The sequence below is a fragment of the Xiphias gladius genome, chromosome 22 (assembly GCF_016859285.1).
Source record: "Xiphias gladius isolate SHS-SW01 ecotype Sanya breed wild chromosome 22, ASM1685928v1, whole genome shotgun sequence".
Taxonomy (NCBI): domain Eukaryota; kingdom Metazoa; phylum Chordata; class Actinopteri; order Istiophoriformes; family Xiphiidae; genus Xiphias; species Xiphias gladius.
Window position 1 is genome coordinate 4,719,462 of NC_053421.1, and position 27,860 is coordinate 4,747,321.

At 39.9% G+C, this 27,860-nt stretch overlaps 1 protein-coding gene across 1 annotated transcript in view; it reads right to left on the reverse strand.

Annotated features, from left to right (window-relative positions):
* The window catches only part of ldlrad4b (low density lipoprotein receptor class A domain containing 4b), a 249,642-nt gene that overhangs the window by 92,578 nt on the left and 129,204 nt on the right, over positions 1-27,860 (reverse strand). The window contains exon 3 of the mRNA XM_040117967.1: positions 20,996-21,136. Within this exon, the coding sequence (XP_039973901.1) occupies positions 20,996-21,136 (141 nt within the window). The remainder of the gene's footprint in view (positions 1-20,995; positions 21,137-27,860) is intronic.

A 27,860-nucleotide genomic window follows, 5' to 3' on the forward strand; every position in this document is an offset into this window, starting at 1 on the left:
ATGTGTATTGACTAGATTAGCCTCCAGAGAGACTTGTTATTCAAGGTGTTTAGAATCAAACTAATGATTGAGGCTAAGAAGCCTGCTCATAGAAGCTAAACAACACATCTGCAAGCATGCTGACTCACACAAATACACACACATACAGCTGCTATCCTGAAAGAACGTGCTGGGGTAAGCATATTGTCTCGTTTCCTGTTACCGGCGTCTGTGTGACTGGTAGCGAGTTTTGCTTCTCTGCCTCTACCCAGTTAATTTTGCTATTTTCTTCATTACAGTGGCAAATTACCCGCTGTACATTTAAAACTACATTAGTTCTGCTTAAGCACCCTTAGCTCCCTCCTTCTTTTAACGATTTTCTTGCTACTTCAGAGTTGTTTACACGCTTTTCAGATCAGCCAATTACTTAAGCTAAGCAGTTAGCAATGGCTTCTCTCTCTCCCTCTCACTCTCCTGCTCTCTCTCGCTCGTTGTGTCTTATGGTAAGTTATTCCTCTGCCTGCTTTAGCGAGAATGGTACATGTAATAAATGTAGTTTATTTGCAGCGATGGAGGTGAGGCTCAGTAAATTGGAAGCACGGCTACACACCATGGAAACCAAAGCGTTAGCCGCAGGATTTAACCAGCCCCCTTTAGCCAGGGCGAGCTGACCCACCATAGCTCCTACTCTCCCCCCAGCAGCTCCCGAGCAGCCTGGAAGCCAGGGCGGCTGGGTGAGTGTCCGTAACAAGAAACATAGCCCTGAGCAGAAGCCCATGGTTCACCACCAACCGGTTCATGTTTCAAACAGATACTCCCTACTCAGTGACGCTCAGAAACCAACTCTGGTAATTGGCAGCTCTATTTTGAGAAACGTGAAGGTAGCAACACCAGCGACCACAGTCAAATGTATTGTAGCGGGCGACGTAGAATCCTATTTGAAACTGCTGGCTAGGGATAAACGTAAATATAGTAAGATTGTTATTCATGTTGTTGGTTAACGACACCCGATTACCCCAATGGGACATCACAAAAATTAATGTTGAGTTGGTGTGTACATATGCAAAGACAATGACGGACTCTGTAGTTTTCTCTGGGCCACAGCCTAATCTGACCAGCGACGACATGTACAGCGGCATGTCAACATTCAACCGCTGGCTATCGAGGTGGTATCCAGCAAACGACGTGGGCTTTGTAGATAATTGGCAGGCTTTCTGGAGAAGACCTAGACTGATTAGGAGAGACGGCATACATCACACTTTGGATGGAGCAGCTCTCATATCTAGAAATCTGACTGAGTTTATTAGTAGACCAAAACCATGACAACCCAGAGTTGAGACCAGGAGGCAGAGTTGCTGTCTTACACACTTCTCTGTGCTTCCATTACAGCAGTGACCCACCCAAAACCCCATAGAAACTGTGTCTGCCCCCCGACCACCTAAATTAATTAACTCAAAAATAAACAGAAGAGGAGTTGTACACAAAAACCTAATAAAAATGAAGACCACCACTGCAGAGGTACAACAAACTAGGAGAATTAAATGTGGATTCTGAAACATTAGATCACTTCCATCCAAGGCTGTATTAGTAAATGATGTAATATCAGATCATTATATTGACATACTTAGTCTCACTGAATCTTGGTTGTGTGACGATGAATATATTGTCTTTCCACAGAATCTTCTTTTATCGGACCATTGTTTGGTAACTTTTGAATTCCTATTACTGGACTACACACTATTAGGCAGAAATGTCTTTTCTAGATGTCTATCTGATAGTGCTGTAGCTAAATTTAAGGACTCCTATGCTAACCTTAGTCTCTCCCAAACTGATCATCTTGTTGATAGTGCTGTAGGCTCAATAAGAATGACACTCGACTCTATTGCCCCTTCTAAAAAAGAAGATAATAAAACAAAGGAGGTTAGCTCCATGGTTTAACTCCAAAACCTGCATATTAAAGCAAACTACGTGAAAACTTGAAAGGATATGGCGTTGTACCAAACTGGAAGAATCCCGCTTAGCCTGACATGATAGTTTTAAAACATATAGAAAGGCACTCTGTAATGCCAGAGCAGCGTATTACTCATCTTTAATAGAGGAAAATAAAAACAACCCTAGGTTTCTTTTAAGCATTCTAGCCTGGCTGACAGAGCGTCATAGCTTCATTGAGCCATGTATTCCCATTGCTCTCAGTAGTCACGATTTTCATGAGCTTCTTTGATGATAAAATTCTAACTATTACAGACAAAATTCATCACCTCCTGCCCTCAAGCAGCACCAGTTTATCTTTAAACACAGGAGGCTTAGACATCTGTAAAACCTGATATATACTTAGACAGTTTTTATCCCATCAACCTTCACCAACTAACTTCAACAATGTCTTCATCTAAACCATCAACCTGTCTCCTAGACCCCATCCCAAGTAGGCTGCTTAAGGAAGTTTTACCCTTAGTTAACACCTCGTTACTAGATATAATCATGTCTTTAATACAGCTGTAATTAAACCTCTTCTTAAAAGCCTACTTCTGATCCAGATGTTTTAGCCAACTATAGACCCATATCTAACCTTCTCTTTCTATTTAAAATCCTTGTGAAAGCTGTCACTAACCAGTTGTGTGACTTTTACATAATACTAGTTTATTTGAGGATTTTCAGTCAGGATTTAGAGTGCATCAAAGCACAGAGACAGCACTGGTGAAAGTCACAAATGATCATCTAATTGCATTGGACAAAGGACTTGTCTCTCTACTTGTCTTGATAGACCTTAGTGCTGCATTTAATACCATTGACCATCATATCCTATTACAGAGACTGGAACATTTAATTGGCATTAAAAGAACCCTTCTAAGCTGGTTTAAGTCCTATTTATCAGATCGATTTCAGTTTGTGCACGTTAACATTAAATCCCCCATATACTCAAAAGTAAGTCACGGAGTTACACAAGGTCTGTGCTTGGACCAGTTCTGTTCACCTTAAATATGCTTCCTTTAGTCAATATTATTAGGAAACACTCCATAAACTTTCATTATTATGCAGATGTCACCCAATTGTACTTGTCAATGAAGCCAGATGAAACCAATCAGTTAGCTAAACTTCAAGCATGCCTTCAGGACATAAAGACCTGGATGACCGGCAACTTTTTGCTGTTAAACTCAGACAAAACTGAAGTTATTGTACTTGGCCCCCAGCACCTCAGAAACAAATCTCATGATATAGCTACTCTAGATGGCACTGTCCTGGCCACCAGCACCACTGTTAGGAATCTTGGAATTATCTTTGATCAGGATATGTCCTTTAAATCTCACATAAAACAAACTTCAAGGACTGCCCTTTTCCACCTACGTAACATTGCAAAAATCAGGCACATCCTTTCTCAAAAAGATGCAGAAGAACTACTCCATGCTTATGTTACTTCTGGCTGGGTTATTGCAATTCCCTATTATCAGGATGTTCCAAAAAGTCTCTAAAGACTCTCCAGCTGATCCAGAGTGCTCTCGAACATGTACTGACATGAACTAGGAAAAGAGAATGGGAGGCAGAGCCTTCAGTTAACAGGTTCCTCTACCGTGGAACCATCTTCCAGTTTGGGTCTGGGAGGCAGACACCCTCTCCACGTTTAAGGGTATGCTTAAAACCCTCCTCTTTGATAAAGCTTACAGTTAGGGCTGGCTCAGGCTTGGCTTGAACCACCCCCTAGTTATGCTGCTATAGGCCTAGACTGCCAGGGGACTTCCCATGATGCACCAAGCTCCTCTCTCCTCCTCTCCCTCTCCATCTGTATGCATTCATATCACATCAATGCCTGTTACTAACTTGACTTTTTCTCTCTCCTGTAGTTTTGTGCTTTCTCGTCTCTCTTCTCTCTCTTCCTGTCGCTTTCTGCAGGTATTTCTGCCCCTGGTGCTGCAGAGTCTGGATCTGTGACCTACTGTTTTTATAACCTGAGACTTTTTTTCCTCCCTTTATCTACATGTTTGCTTTTCCTAAGCCCACCATATATTATTATTTTCAGGCTCATGCTCACAGATTCATTATTTGGTATGTGAGTGGTACTATGTACTATACACAAAAAACACATGAAAAAGTAAGTCTTATGCAATTAATTCTTGTTTGGGTTTTCTGCCTGTATGTCCAAGGTTATAAGACACAGCAAATATTTGTGACAGGATAGACAAGATTGTCAAGATTCTCTGAGCATGAAAGTTCATTTTAGACTTAGAATTAGTAGTTTACCAAATTATCTTAAGTCAGTGCTAACCAACTAGCTGTTTCTCACAGAGCTTTCAATTGTATCTCATGTCGATCAGCAGATACACTTTGCTTTGTTTGTTATGGAGATGGAGCTCAGTTGTCATCACATGACCCAAGTATAGTATTTCAGTCATGATCCCCACTGGGGATCAATAATGTCCTATCTTATTTTATACGAGAGGATGCTAAATACACGAACTATGTTGATAGGACACAGTCATATAATTTTACTGAGAGTGTAGAACGAAACACTCTCTCAGTGTGTACACAGTACAGTCCGGTAATGTGCAGTTTGGGGACTAAAAATAAAGTGAGGATGCTTTCAAAAATAATGCCATGAATAGTTTTCATTTATCAGTTAACTTCATACAATATGCAGAAATCAGAAAAAAACCCAAATCAAATCAATGTTTGCTGTGGCCACCCTTTGCCTTTAAACAGAAACAGTTCTCCTTGGTACACTTGCGCACAGTTTTTCAAGGTACTTGGCAGGTAGGTTGTTTCAACCATCTCAGAGAACCTGCCACATTTCTTCTGTCGATATAGGGCAGTAGTCGTTGTCTCTTCATGAAATCCCAGAAAGATTTGATGACGTTGAAATCAAGGCTCTGTGGGGAATATTCTATCCGTTGCATGACTCCATGTTATCTTTTCACTGAAGATAGCTTTCTATAAGTCTGGCTGTATAAGTGGGGTTGTTGTCATGGTTCAGAATTAATTTGGGACCAATCAGATGCCTCCCTGATGATACTGTGTGATCAATAAGAATCTAAACATCCATAACTCCCAAAACTTTTGAACTTCACTTTAAATATATATGGTATTTGTCATACCTATTGCTTTTGCTTATTTCCATTTAGGATTACTGAGCTTTGGCACTACACTTCCTATCATGCTTTGGGTGATGCAAACAGAAATTATAATGATGCCATGGATCAAGTCAGTTGACTGCAAGTTACACCTGTGCCCTGTTTTTAGTTTGCATTCGCTTACATTATGTTGAATATGTACCATGAAAAGCCATGCCACAATAGTTATTAGCAGTTCCTCTTCACATTGTATCTATGGAGTTGCAGACAACAACCACCTTGATTACCTTTGATACTGAAGAAAAAGTCTAAAATTGAAAATCATGGGGCAAGATCTGCATTTATGAGGAGCGTTTTAAAAAAAATACAATTTCCTAGCGGAGTAACTGATGAAGTTTGTCATCAGTGGATAGAAGATGCCACCATCACCAGAAAAATAAGTTTATGCCAGTGCAAACAGTACGTTTTTTCTGGTTTGACTGAATTATGACTCCAACAAGAAGGGATAAAATTTAATGCAAAATGCACAAATCTAGCGGCAAGGCTTTAAAGGTAGTTTACTGTATTTAGTAATTTAAGGGAATTTAGCTAACTCAGACTGCAAATGCCTCATGTTAGCTCCAGATGAACTTTACAAGGACTGTGGATTTTGTTCCATATTTTTTACAGTGATCACACTACATGGGAATCAATGTCAATATTCAGAAGAGGAATGAATACATGATTGATTGGTATTAAGGGGCCGAAAGTGTGACAAGAAAACATTGCCCACACCATTACACCACCACCACCAGCCTGGACTGTTGACACAAGGCAGGTTGGGTCCATGGGTTCATTCTGCTAACACCAAATTCTGACCCTACCATCTGTTTCAGTCATCTGTCCAGTTTTGGTGAGTCTGTGCCCACTGCAGCCTCAGATTTCTGTCCTTGGCTGACAGGAGTGGAACCCAAAGTTGTCCTCTGCTGTTGTAGCCCATCCACCTCAAGGTTTGATGTTTGACTGCAGTTGTAAAGAGTGGTTATCTGAGTCACCACAGCCTTTCTGTCAGCTCCAACCAGTCTGGCTATTCTCCCCTGACCTCTCTCATCGACAAGGCATTTCCATCCACAGAACTCCTGCTCACTGAATGTTTTTTGTTTTTCACATCATTCTGATTAACTCTAGAGACTGATGTGCATGAAAATCCCAGGAGATCAGCAGTTTCAGAAATACTCAAACCAGCCCATCTGACATCCAACAATCATGCCACGTTCAGAGTCCCTGAGATCACATTTTTTCCTCCATTCTGATGTTTGATGTGAACATTAACTGAAGCTCCTGACATGTATATATGCATGTCTTCATGTGTTGCACTGTTGCCACATGAATCTCTGATTGGATAATAGCAATGACCCAATGTCTTTCGGGCAGACTGCATTTTATGTAGTCTGACCTAACAACTGATTGTAGTTAGGGCAGACTAGACTATAAGCGTTAGTTTATCCCAAACATCTCTGTACCTGTAATTTTGGATGTAGACTAAAACCTATGCCGTACATACACATACGTGTGTGTATGTGCATGTACACACCCGACCGCCCACCCATCTCTTACAGTAGACAAATGTGTGTATGAATGGCAGGTGTTTTAAATGAAAACGCTGGACCACCCAGGACTTTAAGTATCGCCCTGCCGACCTCCACGATTGACGTATGAAGACCATTCACATAAAGCCTTCAACACCTTTAGTTCCCCCTCCACTAACACACACACATACTCACATACTCAATAGTCAATACAAGCTCTGCACAATCCCCTAAGACAAATGGACAGACTTCAAACACGTGCATACACAACCTCAGAAAGACGGAGAGGGAGGGCAGCCGAGACAGAAGAGAAATACAGTCGGTGGTTTACCAGAGAGAGGGAGAGAGACCTAACATCAACTCTCTCTCTCTGAACCCTCCCTCCTTCCCTCTCTCCTTTTTTCAAAACAAATGCACAATCCTCATCTAGAGAGAAATACTCAGTGTTAGGGCGATGGCTCGATTTACTCCTGTGGGGGTTCATTTGAGTCCTTTCAAGCCCTGTGTGTATGCATGTGTGTATATGTGTGTGTGTATGTGTGTGTGTGTGTGGGGGGGGCAATGAAAGGCGTGGGGCGCTGTCAAATAGCCCCCTGCTTTTAATGGCCCAGCTGCATCATTACCTAGCACACACACTGGGCCCAAAGAGACTGAGGGAGAAGGAGGAGGAGGATAGACAAGTCTATCAAACTAAGTATGAGGAGAGGAGGGGGGGCACTCATCATTACCTTGCATACATTCTGCATTAGGAAGAACTGAAAGAAAAGGAGGAGGAGGAGGAGGAGAGAGGGGAGCGGGAGGGGATAGACAAGCAGCTAACTACAAGGCATGTTAGTGAACTACACACTCACTGTGACACACACACAGGGCCTCCAGGGTAGTTTTACAGTAGCTCTCTGTCATGGACAGTGATGTAAGGCCTCTGTCGCTGTCAGGTGGCTGTGTGTTGATGGTAGGAGGTGAATGGCCACACATCTCCCTAACAGAGTGGTCAGAAGGAAAAGGAGTAATGGACGACAACGTGTGTGGGACAGACATGAGGGGCTACGTAGTGACTCACACATAACATCAATGTGTCAAACAGTTGCTGGGATGGAGAAAAAAAAATCCTTTATTTCTGCTTTTAACTGCTTTTATCATATTGTTAGCCATCAGTATCTTTCTTGGGATGGCGAAGTCAGTCTGTCGGTTGGTCAGTCGATTGGTCCACCACTTTGGAAAAGAGTGCAATATCTCAACAACAGCTGAGAAATGTGCTACAGGCATTCAAGTGCTGCGGAGGGGAAGGATGATTGCTAGTATCTTTTTAAGTAAATTCTGTCTCAACAACTGTGGGATGAAATTTGGTACACGCATTTTTGTTTCCTCAGAATTCATTGTGATAACTTTGATGATCCCTAAACTTTTCATCTAGTGTTATCATCCAATCAAAATTTAACTGTGTTCACTACTTTGGTTTATGACCAAATACCTGCAGAACTAGTGACATTCCCATCAGTCTCAGCTGTACATTGTGGTCAGTGCTAATGATAGCAAATGATAGCATGTTAACATGCTAAACTAAGATGGTGGACATGGTAGACATACCTGCTGAACATCAGCATGTTGGCATGTTAGCATGCTTATGTTTGCATTTAGCTCAAGCATTGCTGTGCCAAGTACAGCCTCGCAGAGCAGCTAGCATGGCTGTAGACTCTTGTTAAGATATCTCCCTTTTCCTCTTCATATTTGTTTGCCTGTTGTTTTTTCCGAGTTTTCAATTTTAACAGAAATACTGTTCTTACTCACAACTAATTGCAGTGTGTTCTACTTTGCTGTTTGTTTTTGTTTGTTTTTGCAGTCAAGCTACTGTCAATCAACTCTGCACTTCCTGCACAAATGTTTCACATCAAAAGCCTTCCATAACTTCCCCTGTGCATTAAAGTTAAACATGTTGCATACCTTTCTCCAGTATATTATACTATATTTTGCTTTCATCAGGGTGATATCTGTTCTTTCTGGTTTCTTTATATAGTCTATCAATTGGGTGTGTGATTCATGAATTACTGTAAATACAAGGCATCCAAAACAACATTACAATCAAAATTAGTATCAACAAATACAACATTTACTCTCACAAGATAAAATAGATTACAAAAAAAAAAAAGTGCATTACTAGAAGATATAAAAAATAAACGCCAGCTTTTATTGGTTTAGATGTTTGGAAGAAATTTCTTCTTAACCCACTAATGGGTAAATAGAGGGAATTTTCTTTTTGTAATATAAATTCTTGCCAAATCCAGAACAACTAAATCTCATCCATTTTTTATACTCATCGATAAACCTAACTAATTCACTCTAGTTGAGCTCAACCCGTTTCCTTTAACTAAAACTCATATTATTTTCTTAAAAGTAGCTGTTTTGAGCACTTAATCATATAACATCATTAACTAAATGGACGTTCTGGTGAGAGGGTTGTGATTCTCAGTTGCTGTTTTTGAGGTCAAGAATAACCTCTGAACCTTAGCTTTTAATCTAACATGTATGAGAAGTCCTTTAAGTGTGCAGAAAAAATGGAAAACTAGAAGAACTCCATCTGCTTATGAAGATGTGTTATGATCAAAAGCTTCAGAGAAGCAATTAAATGGATAGTGTGATGAAACTGTTTTTTCAACTCTAAAACAGTATCTACAAATCTAGTTCCTCATTTAATCCTCTTAGATGTAAAGTCTCAAATTTTAGAGCAGTGAGTCTGACATGACTCTGCTGTTTGTATTTGGATATGTACATTATTGTAACTCCATCCCCCTAAATGTTTTTATGCAACCTAGAATTATTTGAACAATACAACAAAAAGGAATATAATACACAGAAGCACCAGAACTTAAACAGCTCAAATGCAAACTACAAGGCAGCACTCTTTTAATATTACTGAAACTCCAGAAACAGAAAATACTACACTGGTAGTGCACTTGGCCACATGCTGATGTATCAATTAAAAATACATCCTTGTGTGGTGAAAGGAATGTTATGACTAACAAGGCAGTGGCTTGTTCATCACCTCTTCTCTTGCAGGAATGTCAAAAGCACCCGACATTTATGAGCTCCGCTGCCCCGCTGCTCTGCATCCTATTTTATGCTCACACATTACTTCCAAGAATCCCCACTCCTCTCTCCATTTCCATCTCTCTCTCTCTCTCTCTCTGTTTCTCTCCATCATCTCCATCCATCCATCTGTTGTCGAAGCCTCTCAGCAGGGCTCAGTCTGTTGTATGCGAGGCATACTTGGGCTGTGGCGTCAGTTTGGAAATGAAGCTCGTTTGCATTTAAACACTCTGATCTCTGAGCACTTGGTAAACTTGATGAGAGGAGGATGAGGGGAGTGGAGTGGGGGGGTAGAGAGGACGAGGGGGAGTGGAGAGAGGGAGAGAGCAAGGGGAGTAATTGCGACATTAAGAGAGAGAGAGACGTAGTGAAGAGAGAGAGGACAGTGAAGGAGGGAGTGTGTGGAGAACACTGGCTAATATAAATTCATTATGTAAATCCGCAGCTCAAACAAATTGACAGGCGGGTATTACACCCGAGAGGAGCTGAATCAAGAGCATGAAAGCATTAGCTCCACTCACCCTTGACCTCCAACCTCGACCTGTTCACCGGAGTGTGCTTGTTATGCATACTAATGACTCAGTAGGGACCGGCCGGACAGTAACTTCGCAACACATTTTGTTTTCTTACAGTGGTAGCTGGTGATGAACTCCTCCATCCTACATCTACGCTGGAATGTAAACGATGCTGTATGCTGAAAGGAAAACACTGAAGAGAGGTGTTTTCTCACGGAAGTAGAGCCACGTATGAGATGCGTTTGTGCTACTGAGTAACAATTTCAGTCTCACCTGTGACTAAAATGTCTTCTTTCTAATTTTAATTTTCAGCTTCCTTGATACCTACGCAGTCACATTAAGTTAAAAAAAAATATAAAACATTCATGATGCTTCACATGTAGAAGGATGTAAAGAACAAACAAACAAAAACTCCACAACCACCCAACAGTAATCTTTTGAAGATGTCTGAGTTGGCATGACATGGGAAATCACACAAAGGTCACTGTTTGTTGGCCATTAGTCATGTTTGTATTCAAAGCCTCAAAGCCGTATGACATTATGAGACAATACGTTACTACTATCTTGGTAATGAATCAGTGCAGCAAAAGCAAAAAGTTAGAAAGTTTACGCTTGTTACTTGTTGTTTGATTACATTTATTTGATGAGATCGCAGTGACACAAGTTGAGATGATAAACAACAAACAACAACATCCTAAAGGGGCATTCCAGTGATTTAGCATTGTGCTTTCCCCGTGTTAAAGATGGGGGACTCACCAGATTCAGATTTTCAAAAGAATTGTCAAAAAAGCAGCAGATGCTGAGATATAAGGGTGTTTGATCCCTAGTACGGTCCAAGCTCCAAAAACACTAGATCCTACAGTTCTTATAATACAACTCAGCAGCTTTTTGAAGGGTAGATGTCTGGTAAAGGTTACATTCTGAAACCCAAGTTTCTGTTAAAAATTTCAAGTCTCAAGAACAGTCTGAGATAATCATGATGGCATCACCAGGGTTACTTTATCAGACTTTAGAAAGCTCCTTTCAGAGTCACAGAGGACAGTATGCAAACTGGTGAAGTGCCCCTTTAATGCTGTTCAAAAAACTGCTCTCTGGCTTTCTAAGTTTCACCCACAGTTTAAAGAATACATGGTCATCTATTGAGAAAAATTCTGCAACACTTATGAACTGCTTTCTAAACCCTCCAGTGATCTTAACAATGAATGACAGTAAAGCACCATAAGCCTATTTTTTCTTGGTTGGCTTTTTGGAAATTTGCATCATTTTTGAGATATTTTAGAGTGCACTCAAACCAATAGACACTCCACCACCCTCCAACATTGACCAGTCTCTAACAAAGTAAAATAAATCAAGCACATCTCGTATGTTAAACCCTCATGAATATCCAAAAAGGATTCAACAGTCACTTCAGTCAGCTCTGCCAGATCACCCCTTTCTGACTCAATAGGTGGTTTGCCTTTGGAGTTGACCATACGGAAGGACAGGATTTCAAGTTGCTGCCGTTAAGCAGTGGTGTGACAAGGGTGACGGCAGTCATGGTCTTGAGCATCTGCAGCTGCTGTCAGGTTTAACTGGCCCAGCAAACTTACAGCCAGACACCAATCATCTCTGACCTGAGCACTGCCGGGAGAAAACCATTAAACATGCTTCAAAAGCCGCCTCCGGGTCTAGGAAGAGAGGGTGAGAGACAAAGAAAGAGATTGAAAGACAGATGAAAGCAACTATAGAAAGAAAGAATGAGAAAGGGAAGCCAAAGGGAGAGGGAGTTTCTGATGAACGTGTTTATCAAGTGCTTTACCCAATGTTTCCCGTGTTGCGACAACTCAGAGTCAATCCTTTAACCACACGGAAACCAGGCTGCTGAACAGAAAGCCTAAAGAACAACTGGACAGCTTCACCAATCTGAATTTTAAGGAGCCCTCCACCCTCTCTCTTACACATACACACATAGTTTTCTCTCATGAAATTAGAACCTCACAAAATCAAGTGAATATGAAGATGACACGTTCAGTCCTACAGTGCGTTCATACTTATGACATGCAGACCTAATTAATCATCAGTTTATCTGAATGTGATCTCAGCTCTCTGGCTCAGTGGTTTATAATCTGCCTTCAAGTCTTACTGGAGAATACAATAAATATAGCCTGGAGTGTGTGGATGCAGGTAAAGAGGAGGGTGGTTTTTGGGATGCTGGAACACACTGCTGAGACTTTATCAGTGTCGTATTTCCAACTCGACCAAATACCAGTTATTGAGAGGGTGCCGACTTGCCTGCACTCTCAGCTCACACACAACTTCACATTGAATACATGAGGATCGGATACAAAGGCTTCTCAAAGGTATGTTATGGCTAGAGAATGGTGCTGGCAGAGGCCATGGTAGATTTCTGATTGCACAACCTGATGACAGAGTTCAAAACATCCTTTAACATGAATTCCATAGGAATACTCATCCAACTTTTGGCACATTCAACTGTGTATTGACAACTGCGGATGTTTCACAATAAAAGTCTTAAATTTATGCATTTTAAACCTGAGAGAATAAAATGAGGAACTAGACTTGAAGACATTTTTGACAAGTATATTTTGGATTGATGTAGAAATTATAGTTATTCATGGGTACTGAAAGATTCAGGAGATCTGTATATACTGTGTCTGAAACAATGGGAGGAGATTCAACTGTTGTTCTTTATTTTATTCTTCTATGGCAGTGCATGTATTGTATTAATAATAATAATGATAATAATAATTAAACGTGAATGTTTCAGTAATAATGAAGAAAGGAAGAACTGATTTAAGTTGATTCCATCAGTTTCTCACCGCCCTTTTGCCGATCTAAGTTTTACCCATCTAGTTGCATATGTCTCATACTTGAAATTGGTTCCGGAAATTATTATTTTATTTCTATAGCTATAATTGAACTTGGAAGCAGAACAGTGCCGCTCTGTATGGCAGTATCAAAATATGTAAGATACTGATTCTGTAACTTACAAAATCTGCCCATTGGAGACATTTGCACATGGCACATCGGAGATTAAGTCCTCATATATTCAGCAATGTTTTGTAACTAGAAATCTGGACAGCAGCATAAATTTCTAATTCAAAATTTCAGTGAAATCATATGACTGATTGACGGGTTGCAATTAAATGACAATAGAAACAACCTCTGTCAACACCCAGATGTAAGCGAAATAGGTAAAAAATCCCGGAATTCCAAAGAAGCTAAGACCACACATACAGGTACTGTACAAATACACACAGACAAACATTTCCCAGGCATGTCACCATCATCTATCCACAGCGATGATCTACTTACCATCCATCCCTCTGCCATCAATGCCTAAACCCAAATGCATATTCAATTAGCAGCATCCGGCAGCTACATTCATTTGCTGCCTAATTGACCTCTGAGTCGCAGTGGAGATCAAGTCCAGGCAATGACAACAGCTGCACAGAGTAAGACTCAACCACGCTGACACCGTTATTGGACAGCAATTCACCCAACATGGGCTCTTCGGTTCAAACTGGATGAAAATAAAGACAAAAAGGCAAGAGAAGGAGGCGAAGTGGAGGAGAGAATAAGAAATAGATGAGGAAGGAGAAAAGGGAAGATTGGAATAAGAGATATAAAAGAAAAGGGAAGAGAGAAGACAGCTGACTAGAGAGTTGTTCAACCGTAAGATTAGGCTAAGTGATGAAAGCAAGGAGGAAATGTAGACAGAGACAGCTATAGAGCCTCAGGTAAGGAAAAAGTAGAGAAGAGGGATGAAAAATGCTTTTCAGATGTTTTTCAGCATGGGTTAGGTGAGGGCAGAAATCAAGATAACATGGTTCTACAGTCTTAGTAGCCAACATTGGGACAGGAACGGCCACAGGGATGGATCTAATAATAGGGTTTGATAAATAGTGTTAGCTTCAATCACAGCATACGCCCAAGCCCTCTCGGGGTTGAAATATCAAATTAACGTGGGTGTCTGGACATAACATCTGAAGTCCTAGTTGAAGTTATTGGCACCCCTGAATTTTATGTACAAAATTTAGAATATCTAAAGAAATAAATGCAAATTAACCATATTTTTATAGTCAAAATATTCTAATAAAATGTCCAAGGTTACTGAACAAAAAAATTAATTAAAAAAACTTGCATAAGAGTGAAATAACACAAACACAAAATACTGCATACACAATTATTGGTGCCCTTCACTAACACTTGGTTGCAGAACCTCTGGCAACAATGACATAAAGTTAGGTGCTTTGCTGCCAACACAGCAGTGACCTTAGATACTTTCTCAGAAATGGCGTGCCTCAAGAAACAGCTTTATTGCATCAGAAAGTGTTGTTTTAAAGCTATAAGTGGTACACAATAACTATAAGGCACTCAGACGGTCTGGAATAGAGGATGAGCCTTCACAGAGTTATGAATTTCCAACACAAACGGAATTAATCAGTGAGTCTGACGGCTTGCTCAGTGCTATCGAAGTGCTATTTAAACTAGACTGGGATCAATGGCTAAGCTACAGTTGACCATCGACCCAAAACATCCTCTGTTCTCCTTCCCTGTGTCCACCTCACACTTCAATGGAGCCTAACAAGGTAAGAGAGCCAAGACAAACATGGCTGAAGTGAAACAGCATGTAGAATTCACCCCTTGATCCAATGTAGAACACTCTCTTAAAAACACATATTCTTCCTCAAAGGTTCTTCATGGGCTAGACAGAGCTTTAAATAGACATTTCTCTTCAAAGAACACTTAGGCCTCTACACTCTACTCACTACTACCTTTGTGCTCCCCATCACCCAACAAACTTATTGGAAAAAATGTCCAGGAGTAATGGTGGACAGAAGCAGGTAGAAGATTCCCTCTGATGAACCATCTACAAGTCTGTAGCTGGAGGATTTAGTTGCTAATAGTTTTCCACATGTTGATGTTATGATTGTGATAAAGTGGTGAAGTGCAATGGAAGCAAGACTTGGGATCACTTGAATCATGACTTAGATGAAGCATCTGACTTAAATGTGACCCAATATATACTACTTATAGTAAATATATTATTTTTCAATTTTTTTTTCTCTACTTCTCATCAAAACACAAAACAGCTCTCTTAAACTTACCAATCACCGCTGAGAGAAAAACCCACCATTTTAGAACCTCAGCTGTAATCTAGTGATCAAAATCAACTGCAGTCCATCAGTCTTCGGAGTAGCGCCTATAAAGCCCCACATTTCTCATCAAAAGTGAAAAGATGTGTGTCTCTTTTGAGACGAAGCTTGCATATGCATAATTAATCTACCTTTTATACAGGTATTTCTGATATCGCATATATTCTGGCCTGAAATTAGGCTATAGTTCAAAACTCAGAAAATGCGGGAAATTAACTCAAAATAATAAAAAATAAATAACAATCATGGGGAGGACCGGTAGACTCAGTGTTTCCATAAGGCCTCATAAGAAAAACATTCAGAAAGTGTTAAAGTGATAGATTGTCAGCTGTTTTCTTACCTCGAAGATGAGGTATAGCACACACACACACAAGCACAACAATAGTAATATATTGCTGTTGAGGCCTACAGCATCAACTCAACAAACCTCATGTGCTACACCCGTGATCAGGGTTACCAAGCTTTTGAAGTCAATTGCTGTCTCAAGAAACCTTGGCCTATCACATCAGCCATAATATCAATAATATATAATATAATTGTTAGAAATTTTAATGAGGTTCCATAACATGTGAGCTGATTTGGTGGCCAAGCAGAGGAAACAGGAAGACAAACAGGGCTTGAAAAAGGCCAATCTAGCAACTCCTCCTGTGATGCTGTAACACCCAATTCAAAATTTAAAGTATTTTGATATTTAGTTGGATGAGGGACCAATTGCCAAGGTTTTACTACTGTATCAGGATGGATCATTAATGAGACCAACACAGTGTGTTTAGTTTGATGGCCATATATTTAGTGCATTACAACCTATCACCCCTAAACTGGGTAAACAGAGTTCATGTAATCCTGCAGTAAAATAAAAGGAATTACAGCAAGAGAAAATTGGCCCAAAACAAAGAAAACAAAAAACAAAATATTCCCCCGGGAATTTGACTCAGTCTTGACTTGACTTGCACAACACAGTCAGAGTGACATTCAAAAATCTACATCTTAACCTCATTTTGCATCATACTAACAACTTTTCATGACTGGTTTTTAGCAATGCAAACAAACTTTCAAAGAAAATCCAGAACACAGATAAGGGTTGTCTCGTACCATAGGGAAATAAGACACAGGCCTTTTCTGAAGCTTCAAAATGGCAATGGCATGGTTCCACAGAGCGACTACGGCCAAAACATTTTCATGCATGCATTGCCATTTTAGAGTGTATGCAACAACGCTTGGTGCATAAACTCACATAAATTACTATGACATGCACATAGAGCCAGTATGGATTACATACAGTGTTACAACCTGCTAATTACAAACAAAGATTTTGAGTTCAATATCCAGGTTTTACAACTCCAGCATGTTGTACTAGCTTAGTCAACTGCATTATCCATTAGCAAATCCCCGTTGTTAAGTTAGCGTTTATTATTTCTTCCTTTTCAAAACAGTGTAACTCATCAAGATAAGTTCCAGTAAAGCCACAACTCTTTCCCAACAACGCAAGATTCGTTTGACCATTAGGTGGCAAGGGTTTAGTGACAAAATGCTACTGAGGACAGGCATTCACTTTTCCCGACTTGGAAGACGGGATGTCTGTGAAGATTCTCAGTCATCCAGGTCGTGGTTTTCTAAGTGAAGTATTTATACATATAGTCTTCAAATACTGCAGGTCCTGCGACGTTTCACCTCTCATCTGAAAGGCTTTGTTTTTCCTCTCTCTCTCTCTCTCTTCTCAATCTATGTTCCTCATTGTGCATATCATAGAGTGGCGCTCTCATATCTCATATCATTTCACTCTATGTATCTTTGTATTTCAGACTGAAATACACACATCTATTAACTGTATGCAAACATTAGATAAATTTCCTTCCGACAAAATTAAATAGCTAAAGAAACTGACATTTAAAAAAAATCACATTTGCTGTCGCACTCTACAATTAGAGAAACAGACATTCTCAGGGGCCTTCTATTGTAACACCTGGGCAGATCTTGTTCAAAAAAGATTGTTAAAGAGTACAAAGAGTCACAGAGAAGGAATGTACATCGAGGATCAGTTTAGCCTTTTAAGTAATCATAATAAGGTTTGATATGGACCAGGGAAATCTAACCCAAGATTAGCATTCCTTCTCTGAGACACTTTCTTCATCACTTTGTATCGGCTTATTACAGAAAAGAAAACCAGCAGGTGGGCTCTACAGCAGTGCTTTGAGACAGTATATTAGCTTCATATTTACTCCAGGAGTCTTTCTACTGACCTTTGTTGCATGTCAGTATGTATTTTAGGTTCTTCAGCACAGATCGTAAAGTTACCAACAAAGATAAGGCTGTTTGACCTGGTAAAAAGCAGCTGCTACAACCACAACAGATCTAAGAACTCAGATTTGTGGCTGTTCCAATACTTTGTGTGGGTTGTGTTTGAATTTGTTTGAACGAATTACCTGCTAACTCAAATTCATTCAAACTTGACTTTTTGAAAAAGGGACAGCCCTGCAGCATATTGATAAATGTACGCGCATATTGTACAACTATACAAGTGTAAATATGTCCACCTACGCTAAACTACACAGTATAGTCTGAACAAAGCCATATGTGCCTCTCTTTAGTAGTATACTGGTCTGTAGCATGTTGGGATGTTAGCATGGGACTTGCGGGACTGGGGTGATCGTAGAGATAGGGTTGAAAAGATCATACATCTGTCGGGGTGTCAGGTGAGTGTCTTGTGTCACGGTCATATTTCTAACTGTTCATGACGAAGTTCTGCAGAAGTGCTAGTAGACGGTTTTTGTAACCTGGCAACAATAAGTACCTGAGAGAAGCGATCTGAAAATGAGGTCATGGGCGCTACCAGCGCAAAAACAGCTGTGTAATTGAATTATGCAATGGTGCGTAGAATGTCTCATGATTTTAAGTTTTCATTTGTAAGAGAAAGAAAGTATATTTTCTTAAGTTAAAAGTTAACAAGCTTTAATGGTCAAATAATGCCTTGGATGATGCTAACTTTCCTTCCACTGGATTCAACATACAGCAACAACAACAACGTTAATGATAAATGCGCTGAATTTACGGAAGCCAGTTCCGAGGTCCTGGTATTGTGCTTGCTGGCCAACTGGAATGGCTCACTGCGACACTGGGAACGGAGCTAATGTTAATCCTCCTAGTTACACCTGTGCCTTTCATGCTTTGATAAGTCAAAATGTCTGCCACAGAAAGCTCTGATGCTAACAAGTGGAAACTGCAACAATATCACTAAAACCTGTGTCTCGTCAAATCAACCTTACATACAATTTTTAATTAAATGTATTTCTCAAAATAAAATAGAATATAGTGACTGAAGTCTCTTTGGGTTATTTTTCTGTTTCTCACCCTTGTGCTAAACTCCAAGTGGTAGTTGTGAGGAACTTGAGAGGAGAGGAGAGGAGGTGCAGGGAGTGAGGGCGTCAGGCTGCAGTGTGTCTAGACAGTATTCATGATCCATCTGTCTGCCACTGCCACAGCAACAGCCAGCGGCTACAACAAGATGGCAAACTCCATTACCACAGAAACCTTTTCTATGTCCCTCTCCATCTCCCTTCTTTTCTTTCTCCTCCTCACCCCCATCTCTCTCTTTCTCTGTCTCTCTGTCCACCTACATATCTCTGTCGGGCCCTCTGTCTCACATCCAACCCCTCTGTGTCTCCTCTTCCTGGGTCTGTCTCCAGTTTTTGCAATCCCCTCCCACTCATTTTAGGAAATATCTCCCTTTATTTTTCTTTCTGTTACCTTCTCTCCCTCCATACCCATCCCTACCTGTGCACTGGCTAAATGTGCACTGGCTCAGAAAATTAGAATCATTGTACAGCTTTCCCATAACGCCAGTAGCAGACACTTACATTAACATTCACTCTAGACAGCTAAATATTTTAAGTACCCAGCTTAGGATTCCAATCATTGGAAATGTGCCCCCCCTCCTGCCACACACACACACACACACACACACACACACACACACACACACACACACACACACACACACACACACACACACACAAAGAAAAAAGGTTGTTTCCAGTGCCTTGAGGAAGAAAAGAACAGTAGACAGAAGGAAAAAAAAGTGAGTGAGAAAAATTTACAAAACAACAAGGTTGTAGTAGTTTGAGAGGTGAAGCGCATTTGAGGTAGGGAGGTGGAGGAATGAATAGGAGAGGAAGGGATGAGAGGAAGAGAAGGAGGAGAAAGTAAGGAACCCACAGACACACGCACGCACGCACGCACACACACACACACACACACACACACACACACACACACACACACTGCCAAGGATGAAATTGCTGCTGTAAAAAGTTTTTCCTCTTCTCCTAAAAGTTGTTGAAAGAGAACACTGCAGCACATCAAAGCAGCCTGGCAGACAGCCATCGGAGCCCATTGGTGTCCTTCACCCTCTCTCTTTATCGCTCTCTCTCTCTCTTTCTCCTTCTCTCTCTCTCTCTGCGTCTCTCTCGCTCTCTGTTTCCATTGATCGTAATAAGTCGAGGGAACACTCTCATCTCATTCCCTGGACAGTACTGCTCAGCGGGAGGTAGAAGGAGGTGGTTGGTTGGGCGGTGGGGCTGTTGGTAGGGGTGCTTATGAAAGCAGCAAAGAGATTCAAACAAAGATTGATAGGAAATGGAAAGGGAAAAATCCTGCAATTTAGTTGGTCTCAGTTATGCTTTTATCCTACCCTATGGCAGTTTGGGGTATATATACCTCCAGCTACTGCATAAGGCTCTAACCAGCTGTTATACTGTCACCATGATCATCAGTAATGAGCTTCTGTTGATTTTAATTTTTTCTTCAGCCCAGACAAGGGATAAATACAAGTTGCACATATTAGTTTATACTCTAAATATAGCATATCATAATCTAATGCAAAACTGTAAAACCAACAAGTTATAGGTAAGCTGTCAGTGGTTTCTAAAAGAACCTCTATGACTGTTGCAAAAAACATTCCATACAAATCCTATGAAGGTTAGCGTTGAAAGTGTTTTCTGATCTGCCACCTCGATGGTATAGTTAGTTTTAGGCAACTAAAATTAGGAAACGATTATGGTCATGGTTAAAAGAAACCAATGTTACTGTTACTGTAGGAGAAGGGATGCAAACTGTGGTCTCAAGCATGAAACGGACAGAGAAACGTGTATTTTGATTCGTGTATGCATTTGGATTCATTATTGAATGAATCCTGACTCCTTTTGTGATTTTATAGCTTATGGCTCTGTTATAAAGATTATTGGGTTGTTTGTTTAAGGTTTATGATCAAAATGTAGCTTCTTTAGTAAATAGGGTTCTGACAGTGTGCTTGAATTCATCACTTTATGAATCTACAGGCCACCAAAGCTCAAACCTAGAAAATCTATCAGAGAAAAATCATTATATTCCATGGAAAGTTTATTTGCAGTACTACACCCAAAAAGACTGTGCAACCATCTGTTTGCACCTCAGCATCCACATCATCATTGACAATCGACAAAGAGACCTCAGGGAGAAACAGAACAGAACACATCAGAGAGGAAAGACAAGGAGAGAGAGGAGAATGAAGGATAAGGAAGGAATCTGTGTTGTTTGATGGTGTGAGGTACATAATGGGGAGGCACAGAAGTATAGCGTTATCCTGCAGCACTCACAGTTGAAGATGCCTGGTGGAGGGTGCTGGGTGACCACGGGGCAGTTCTCCTCATCGCTGTTGTCTCCACAGTTATTCAGCTGGTTGCAGATCAGTGAGCCCAGACGCAAACAATTCCCATTGGTGCAGTGGAACTTGCACTCTGTTCAGCCAGGGAAGAGGGGAGGGGAGGGGGGGGACAAGCAGGGAGAGAAGTCACATTTCTTAGCACAACTATTTCAAACGTTAATTTCTCTTCGTTCATAGTCTGAACATCAAGATTGAAACGAATATTGTAACTGCTGTTCCACGTTGTGTCCCAGGCAAACAAAATGCTTTGTTTATTCAAGGTCCTGAAGTCATTATTGCTCTTATGAAATGATAAAGGAATTGATCTGTTCCTTTTCATGCAGCTGAAACACTGAGAAGGTGTAGAATTTTGTGGTAAAAAGTGGTGAAGCCATTAAAAAAAATAATCAACATTTTGACAAAAAAAAAAATACATATTTACAAGAGGTGTTAAAAAAAACAAGTTGAAAAAGCACACCCACACACATTTACCAGTTTCACTGCAATTGTAGTGCACGCAGGCACACTCTAAAATGTGTAAAAGCACTGATAACCTGGACGAACAACAACACGCTCAAATACTGGGCTGTTATGTGAAGTTCTAACGTTATCTATGCCTCAGAATGGCAAGGTCATGTGAAATGATTTTTTTTTTTTTTTTTTTTTACCTGTAAGCTCAAACACAAAGCAGAGTTAATGTGTTGAGTTCACACAGAAACAAGGTCAGACAAAAAGTGGTCTCTCATTCAAAACAACAAATACAGTAAATAAATAGCTTTTTCAAACAGGCCTTTGATGTGCTGCAGCCCCGAAACATAATGTGTCACGGTTATTACCAAAACACTTCTTTCCGCCTAAATATTAATAGGCCTGATTAGCACTATCTGGTGAGAAAAACTTCAAACCTATAAATGTGAAAGTGAAAATATATTATATATATCTGGACAGAATGAATAATCATACTGAATTTTAATCATCAAGTGAAAATAACAACAAAGGGTTTGATGCACTGGAAAGCAAGGCCACGTTAGTATGTCCCAGAGTGTGATGTGTTTGGTTTAGAGCAGCAGTTCTCTGAGAGCTACACTCACACTGAGCCCACGACTACTCCAGAGAGTCACAGTCTCTGCAGAGATAAGGAAAGAGATGAAACTTGAATGATTAACAGTCAGATGCATGTATGTTCACTATATATACTCTATTTTGTCTCTTGCATTCAGCTGAAATCACAAAAGTAATTTCTTCTTGCAGTGAAAAATAACAGTTAAGGTGATTTTCCAAATTACAAGGAAAGAAAAGTGTGTTGAGAGATACATCAGAAATACTACTGTAAAAGAGTACTCCACCAATTTAGTGCGGAAATTCTATAACACTGTTGGACTCATGAAAGACAGTTAAAAAATGATCAAGATTGATGCAACATAAGATCAGATGTCATCTTTTTTATTCCATACGTTCTACTTTCTTGTCTGAAAGTGGCACCTACGTTACCAGCAATGCAACTCGGCCATCGACTGTTCGGACAGAGATTAAGGCGTGTTATGCTAGTAGCAGCTAATGTCGCCTCGAGGTGCTTGCGTCAGTCAGAGATGAGGAGCGGGCTACGGAGGTCTGGTAAGCTCACTTCTTTCTAACGCCACCAACCCCAATATTTTTTCTTTTTTTTTTTTTTTAAATTTGCAAACTTGTAGTTTTCAGCCCGGTCTGATGCGGAAGTGTAGTAACATCACTTGAAGCCTATTAACTGCAAACAAAAACATCCAAGAAGAGTGGAATTCAAGGGCCACTGGACATCTTAACTCAACTAGACTTTTGGGGTTAGTGGTAAGACATTTTTACACATTTCCATTTCACCACTTACAGTCATATAGCATGTGAACACCAGTCAGAGTGGAACATTATTTAATAATCAAATGTGTAAACAGATCATGGTGGCAAATCAACACTGTGTCTGAATTACGCAATTATGATGTAGCCTGAATAGCAACATATTAGGTGTACTGTGTATTTACTTTAATATTTTCTGATATTCTGAAAGACCTGATACCCACCTGAATAACTACTGAACAAACACTTCATTTTAGGCAAAGTTGCAAATTTCAGCACCATCACAATTTATTACTGTAGTTAAAACTCACACAAACTTTGACAAATAATAACTGAGTGGTGGAGGTGGGTTCATAACAGTGTTGTTGAAAACGCTGCATGTCATCTCCATGGATACATTTTCTAACTAAGAGACAAAAATAGCCTTGCTCAGATTGATGATACAGAATGAAAAGAGAAAGCGTCCTCCTATAACAGAAGAAAATCCATCATAAAGCAAAACCAAAATAAATAAATAAATTCACAAGTGCAAATGAAAAACCAAGACACCAGGGAGGAACTCAAGGATGGAAGGCTGGACTACCAATCCCAGGAGCCCCACAAGGCTCCAGGCTTGAAGGAATACTCCAGTGATTTAACATTGCACTTCCATAATACTGGGGATCTCACAAAGGATAGTAAAATACCACTGGTCAAAATCACAGCAGCAGAAGACAAAACATCCAGACTATTAGTCCACGGTGCACTGAAAGAAATATAATAATGCTGTTGTTTATGAATATGTAAATATTTGTAATTCTGTGTAACAGTCAGGCAGTTTGTGGTTTTATTAGTTTGTTTGAATTTGTATTGTCACATCCTGATGTAAGAAAAAAATCTCCCAGCATGCAACAGACTAATGCACATAAGTCTGATTTGATGTGTGTTCCTGCATTGTTACTGGCACTTTTGTGTTTTTACATTGTGGTCTAAAACATTCCCATGATTTCCACAGTTCAAGTGTTTTCACCCTCAACAAGAATTTTACTTGGTTAAATAAAGGCAACTGAAATGAAATAGTTGTTGAGAGTGAATGCCATTAGACAATAAGTGATGTTATGCACATGATTGGTGAGGTTCTCGTTAATGTCAGTGCTTATTGTTGGAGTGGCTTGTTTACACAGGGGTTCTGGCCATTTATGCAATTGATGTGAAAACTTCTGGCTCTCCTATCTCGTTCAGGATCCAGAACCCCAAGCTGCACTTAGTGAACAGGTAAGTGCTTACAAGCATGGTGGAAATACAGTTTTGTAGTCTTTGAATGGGTAACAGCTGGAAAAAAAAAAGATCTATGAAAATTGTAAAAATATTTGCCCTGCTGATCTTGATGTGTATCGTAGGTGGAGTGCCCCTTTACTGTGGTTACAGTTCTTGAGCCCTGTCTTGAAAGGTTTTGCGCTTAAATAATGCATTTTCCTAAAGTAAATGTACCTTGTGGAGTTTTCTTGTAAAACAAATAAAACTATGTTTACATTCAGTGTTACTCACCTACGAGCCTGTGACATAATGCATGTGTTGAATATATATTTCTGTCCTCACAAAACATTGGCAGAGCTAGTTTTACGAGGATTTGAAACCTGCATTGTTCACATTCATGTTTGGTTGCTAATCATCTTCTTTCTTTCCTTTGTTGGTGCATTGCTCCTTTTTTTGGCAGATGATCAGTAGAATAGCTTGAAACTATCATCAAGACTGTGCAACATAAACACACGCATGCGAGTGTGGATGGATGTGTTCGACCCAGTCTTAGAAACACTGCTCAATAGTGTATGAGTGGTTAAAATTTGTTTTTAGTCAAATTACCACACAGCTAACCTGGGGCTAGGTAGTACTCAAGCATAGAAAAACTGTATACACAGTGAAGAGAGTGGTAAAGATGGGGGGGGGGGGTTAACAGGGGCCCATCATCTGATTTTGCCTTGGGCAGCCCAGAAGGTTTAATTCGATGCAAGACAAAATCTGAACTCATCTACCATGTTCATTTCCTGTGGTCCAAATAAGACGGCTACAGAATTAAAAGGAGGTATTTCAGACAAAACACGCTGGTTTTCGCCAAATGTTTTAGTTTGCATGTTGAATCTTCAAAACTGAAACTAAGAAAGATCCAGGATGGTAAAACAGATACAGAAACAGAGCTTAAACTGTGAAGCAGTAAATATAAAGGAAGGGGAAAAAATCAGGAATGTGTTATTTTTGGTTTTTCTCTTTCCAGAAACATTTAACATGTTCAGTCTCACATATGAGTCCTGCTTCATATGTGGACAGTACGTGAGGATGAGAAAATTGGACTGATTTACTCTGACTCCCAGTAAAATATTCAGTCAAATGATGTCTTTGCCATAGAAACAAATCTGTTTGACTCCTGTGTGCCAAACTCATTACTTAAATTGATTACACAGGTTTAACTGACAACTGTAATCAAGTCTCAGCCACATTCTCCACACTTCTGGTCAGAATTCTTTCCCCTTTTTGGAGTTTTTGTCCTTGGTGAGGCAATAGATGGAAGATGGAAGCAAAAAGTAATCCTTCACCAGGACAGTGGAAGGAAACATTTTAATGAAATTCATTTTTGTTGTTAGGGAGGGGGAAGCAGCCGTGTTTAATCAACACACGCAAACATAGTTCGTTCGTACCCGCATGTACAACGCATTAGACACGCACACACCTTGCAGGTTCCTGGTGCGAGTCCTTCCGATTTGCCCGGCTGGCAGTGAGCGACCTAGTGACTCTGCACATTTTCTCCTTTTCCTCCCATAACAAGAACAGCTTGTTCTGCTCTTGTCTAGACGGTGGTGTGGTGTGGTGTCGGGGGGGGCAGGAAAAGAGATCTGATTCAAAGAACAGACCAGTATGACCATTCTTTGGAAAGAACCCTCTTCCCTTCTTGTGAGAGGCAATTAGTGAAGCCTCAGTGAGTTGCCCAGCCTCTCCTCTCTTCACTCTGTCTTTCATTTTGTCTCATCTATTACTCTGATCGTCTGTCTAGCCACCTTTTTCAGTCTCATCTAATCTTCTGTCTATCCTCCCCTCTCCCCGCTCTATTACTCTCTTGTTACTCTCCAAACCTGTCTACCCAATCTTGTCTTCCTCTCCTCTGTCCATCCTCTGACTTTATGTCTTTGATTTTACTCTCCCATCTCCTGGCCGTGCCCTGTCTTCTCTGCTGCTCTTCTGTTTTTTTCCTCTCCAGCAACACTGCTGTTCTGCTGTCACGTGAATTTGAAGCAAAGCTTTAAAATGTCGGAAAATGCAAGGCAACTGTAAACCTGTCTTCCCCTGGTGAATCATGCAGACTCCACCTTTTTCACAAACACAGACACATAGGTTAATTAGTGTGATTTGAAAATGCCAGACAGAATGGTGAGATGAATAAAGCCCCCCAAGTTATGCCAAGATCTGATCAGCAGATACTAAAGTCTGAAGGTTAAAAAAATGAGCAGGAAGCACACAAAAGCATTCATAAGAACACCATCAAACAAGAAGAGGTCTACTGTATATGACAGCTTAAAAGAAATTATATGAGAGGTCAAGGAGACAAGTCTTACAGAAAGACAGAAAAACACATTTCTACGGCTGTTAAAAACTCATTTTTCATGACAAACCTTGACAGTATAAATCGTCTCAGGCAATATTAACATTTGAAATCTTCTATTTCCATTTAGTCTTTCATTTTCATTCATTACAGTTTGCACAATAAGTCACACATCATATTTACATCTTTCAGAAAGTGATACAGATCAAAGGACTTCACAAACAATCTGAAGCAAAAGTGTAACAAAAAAAAAGAAGCTTTTAAACTATGTAATATAAAGTACAAATATGAGAAATTATGAAAATGTTGCGGTACATAGCTGCTTTCAATATTATCTTTAATCATTTACCATCCTCCGTCCACTGTTGTGACTACCGGCTGTGTTTCCATCCCAGTGTCAAGGGGGTTTAAAGAGAAGCGAATATACACACATCCACCTGCTGCTTTGTCAAACTATGTGATCCACAGATATTAATTAGAGGAAAAGTCCGTAGATCCAAAACATGTTGTTGAACAAAAGAGGAATGTTTTGCCCAACATTACTCGAACCCACACAACTTTAGTTTAAATGTACTCCATACATTTCCAAAGATATCAAGTACGTCAGGCTTTTTGTAGGGGTTGTGTAAATGATGATCTGGTAGTGATGTGGACTGCTTTCCTGCGATGTATTTCAGTTTTCCTCAGAAATAATGGCCATCTTTTAAGTGTTTCTGGTAAATATTGCATATTTTGGTTGTATTAGTTCTTACTGAATAGATACTTTGTGTGGACAGTTTTCACATTATCTGTACAACCCACCTTTATGCAGGATTCAGATGTAATTGCAGAATCAGGTTTCTTATGGGTTATAGTCCGTCAAACCTGAGACAGCCAGTAGCCACAACCAATTTGCCCTGCATTGTAAACCATCCTGTCCGAATTTATTTTAAAGCTGTCAAAGCAAGGTTTGTTTTCATTGTATAATTTTGTTTTTTCAACAAAAACTGTTACTTGGATAAAACTCAGTAAAGTTTGCTTTTCCAAGCAATTGTTGCAGGTTATGTGAACTCCTTTTTTGATTGGGAAAACTCAATAATTTAGCAAAGCAAAGGAAAGCAAAGAAATTAGTTTAACCAACTTTATTAAAGTCAGTAGAGGAATTACGTCAGACTTGATTAAAGTAAGTTAAATTCAAGAGAATTGCTGTGAAAGCTGATTTGCATCAACTGTAACAGTCAATCTTTAAAATTTTTACCAACTCTTCTTTATACATGTATGCATTACATCTACATTAAAAAAAATAGTTAGGATTTACACAATTCACATTTTAAGAAATAAAATTAAGTTTATGTCCAGTTTATGTCCAATTAACCAAATACATTAAGTACATTAGCACATACAGAAGTACTCAGTAAAAAGAGCCTTGCAAAAGCCATGT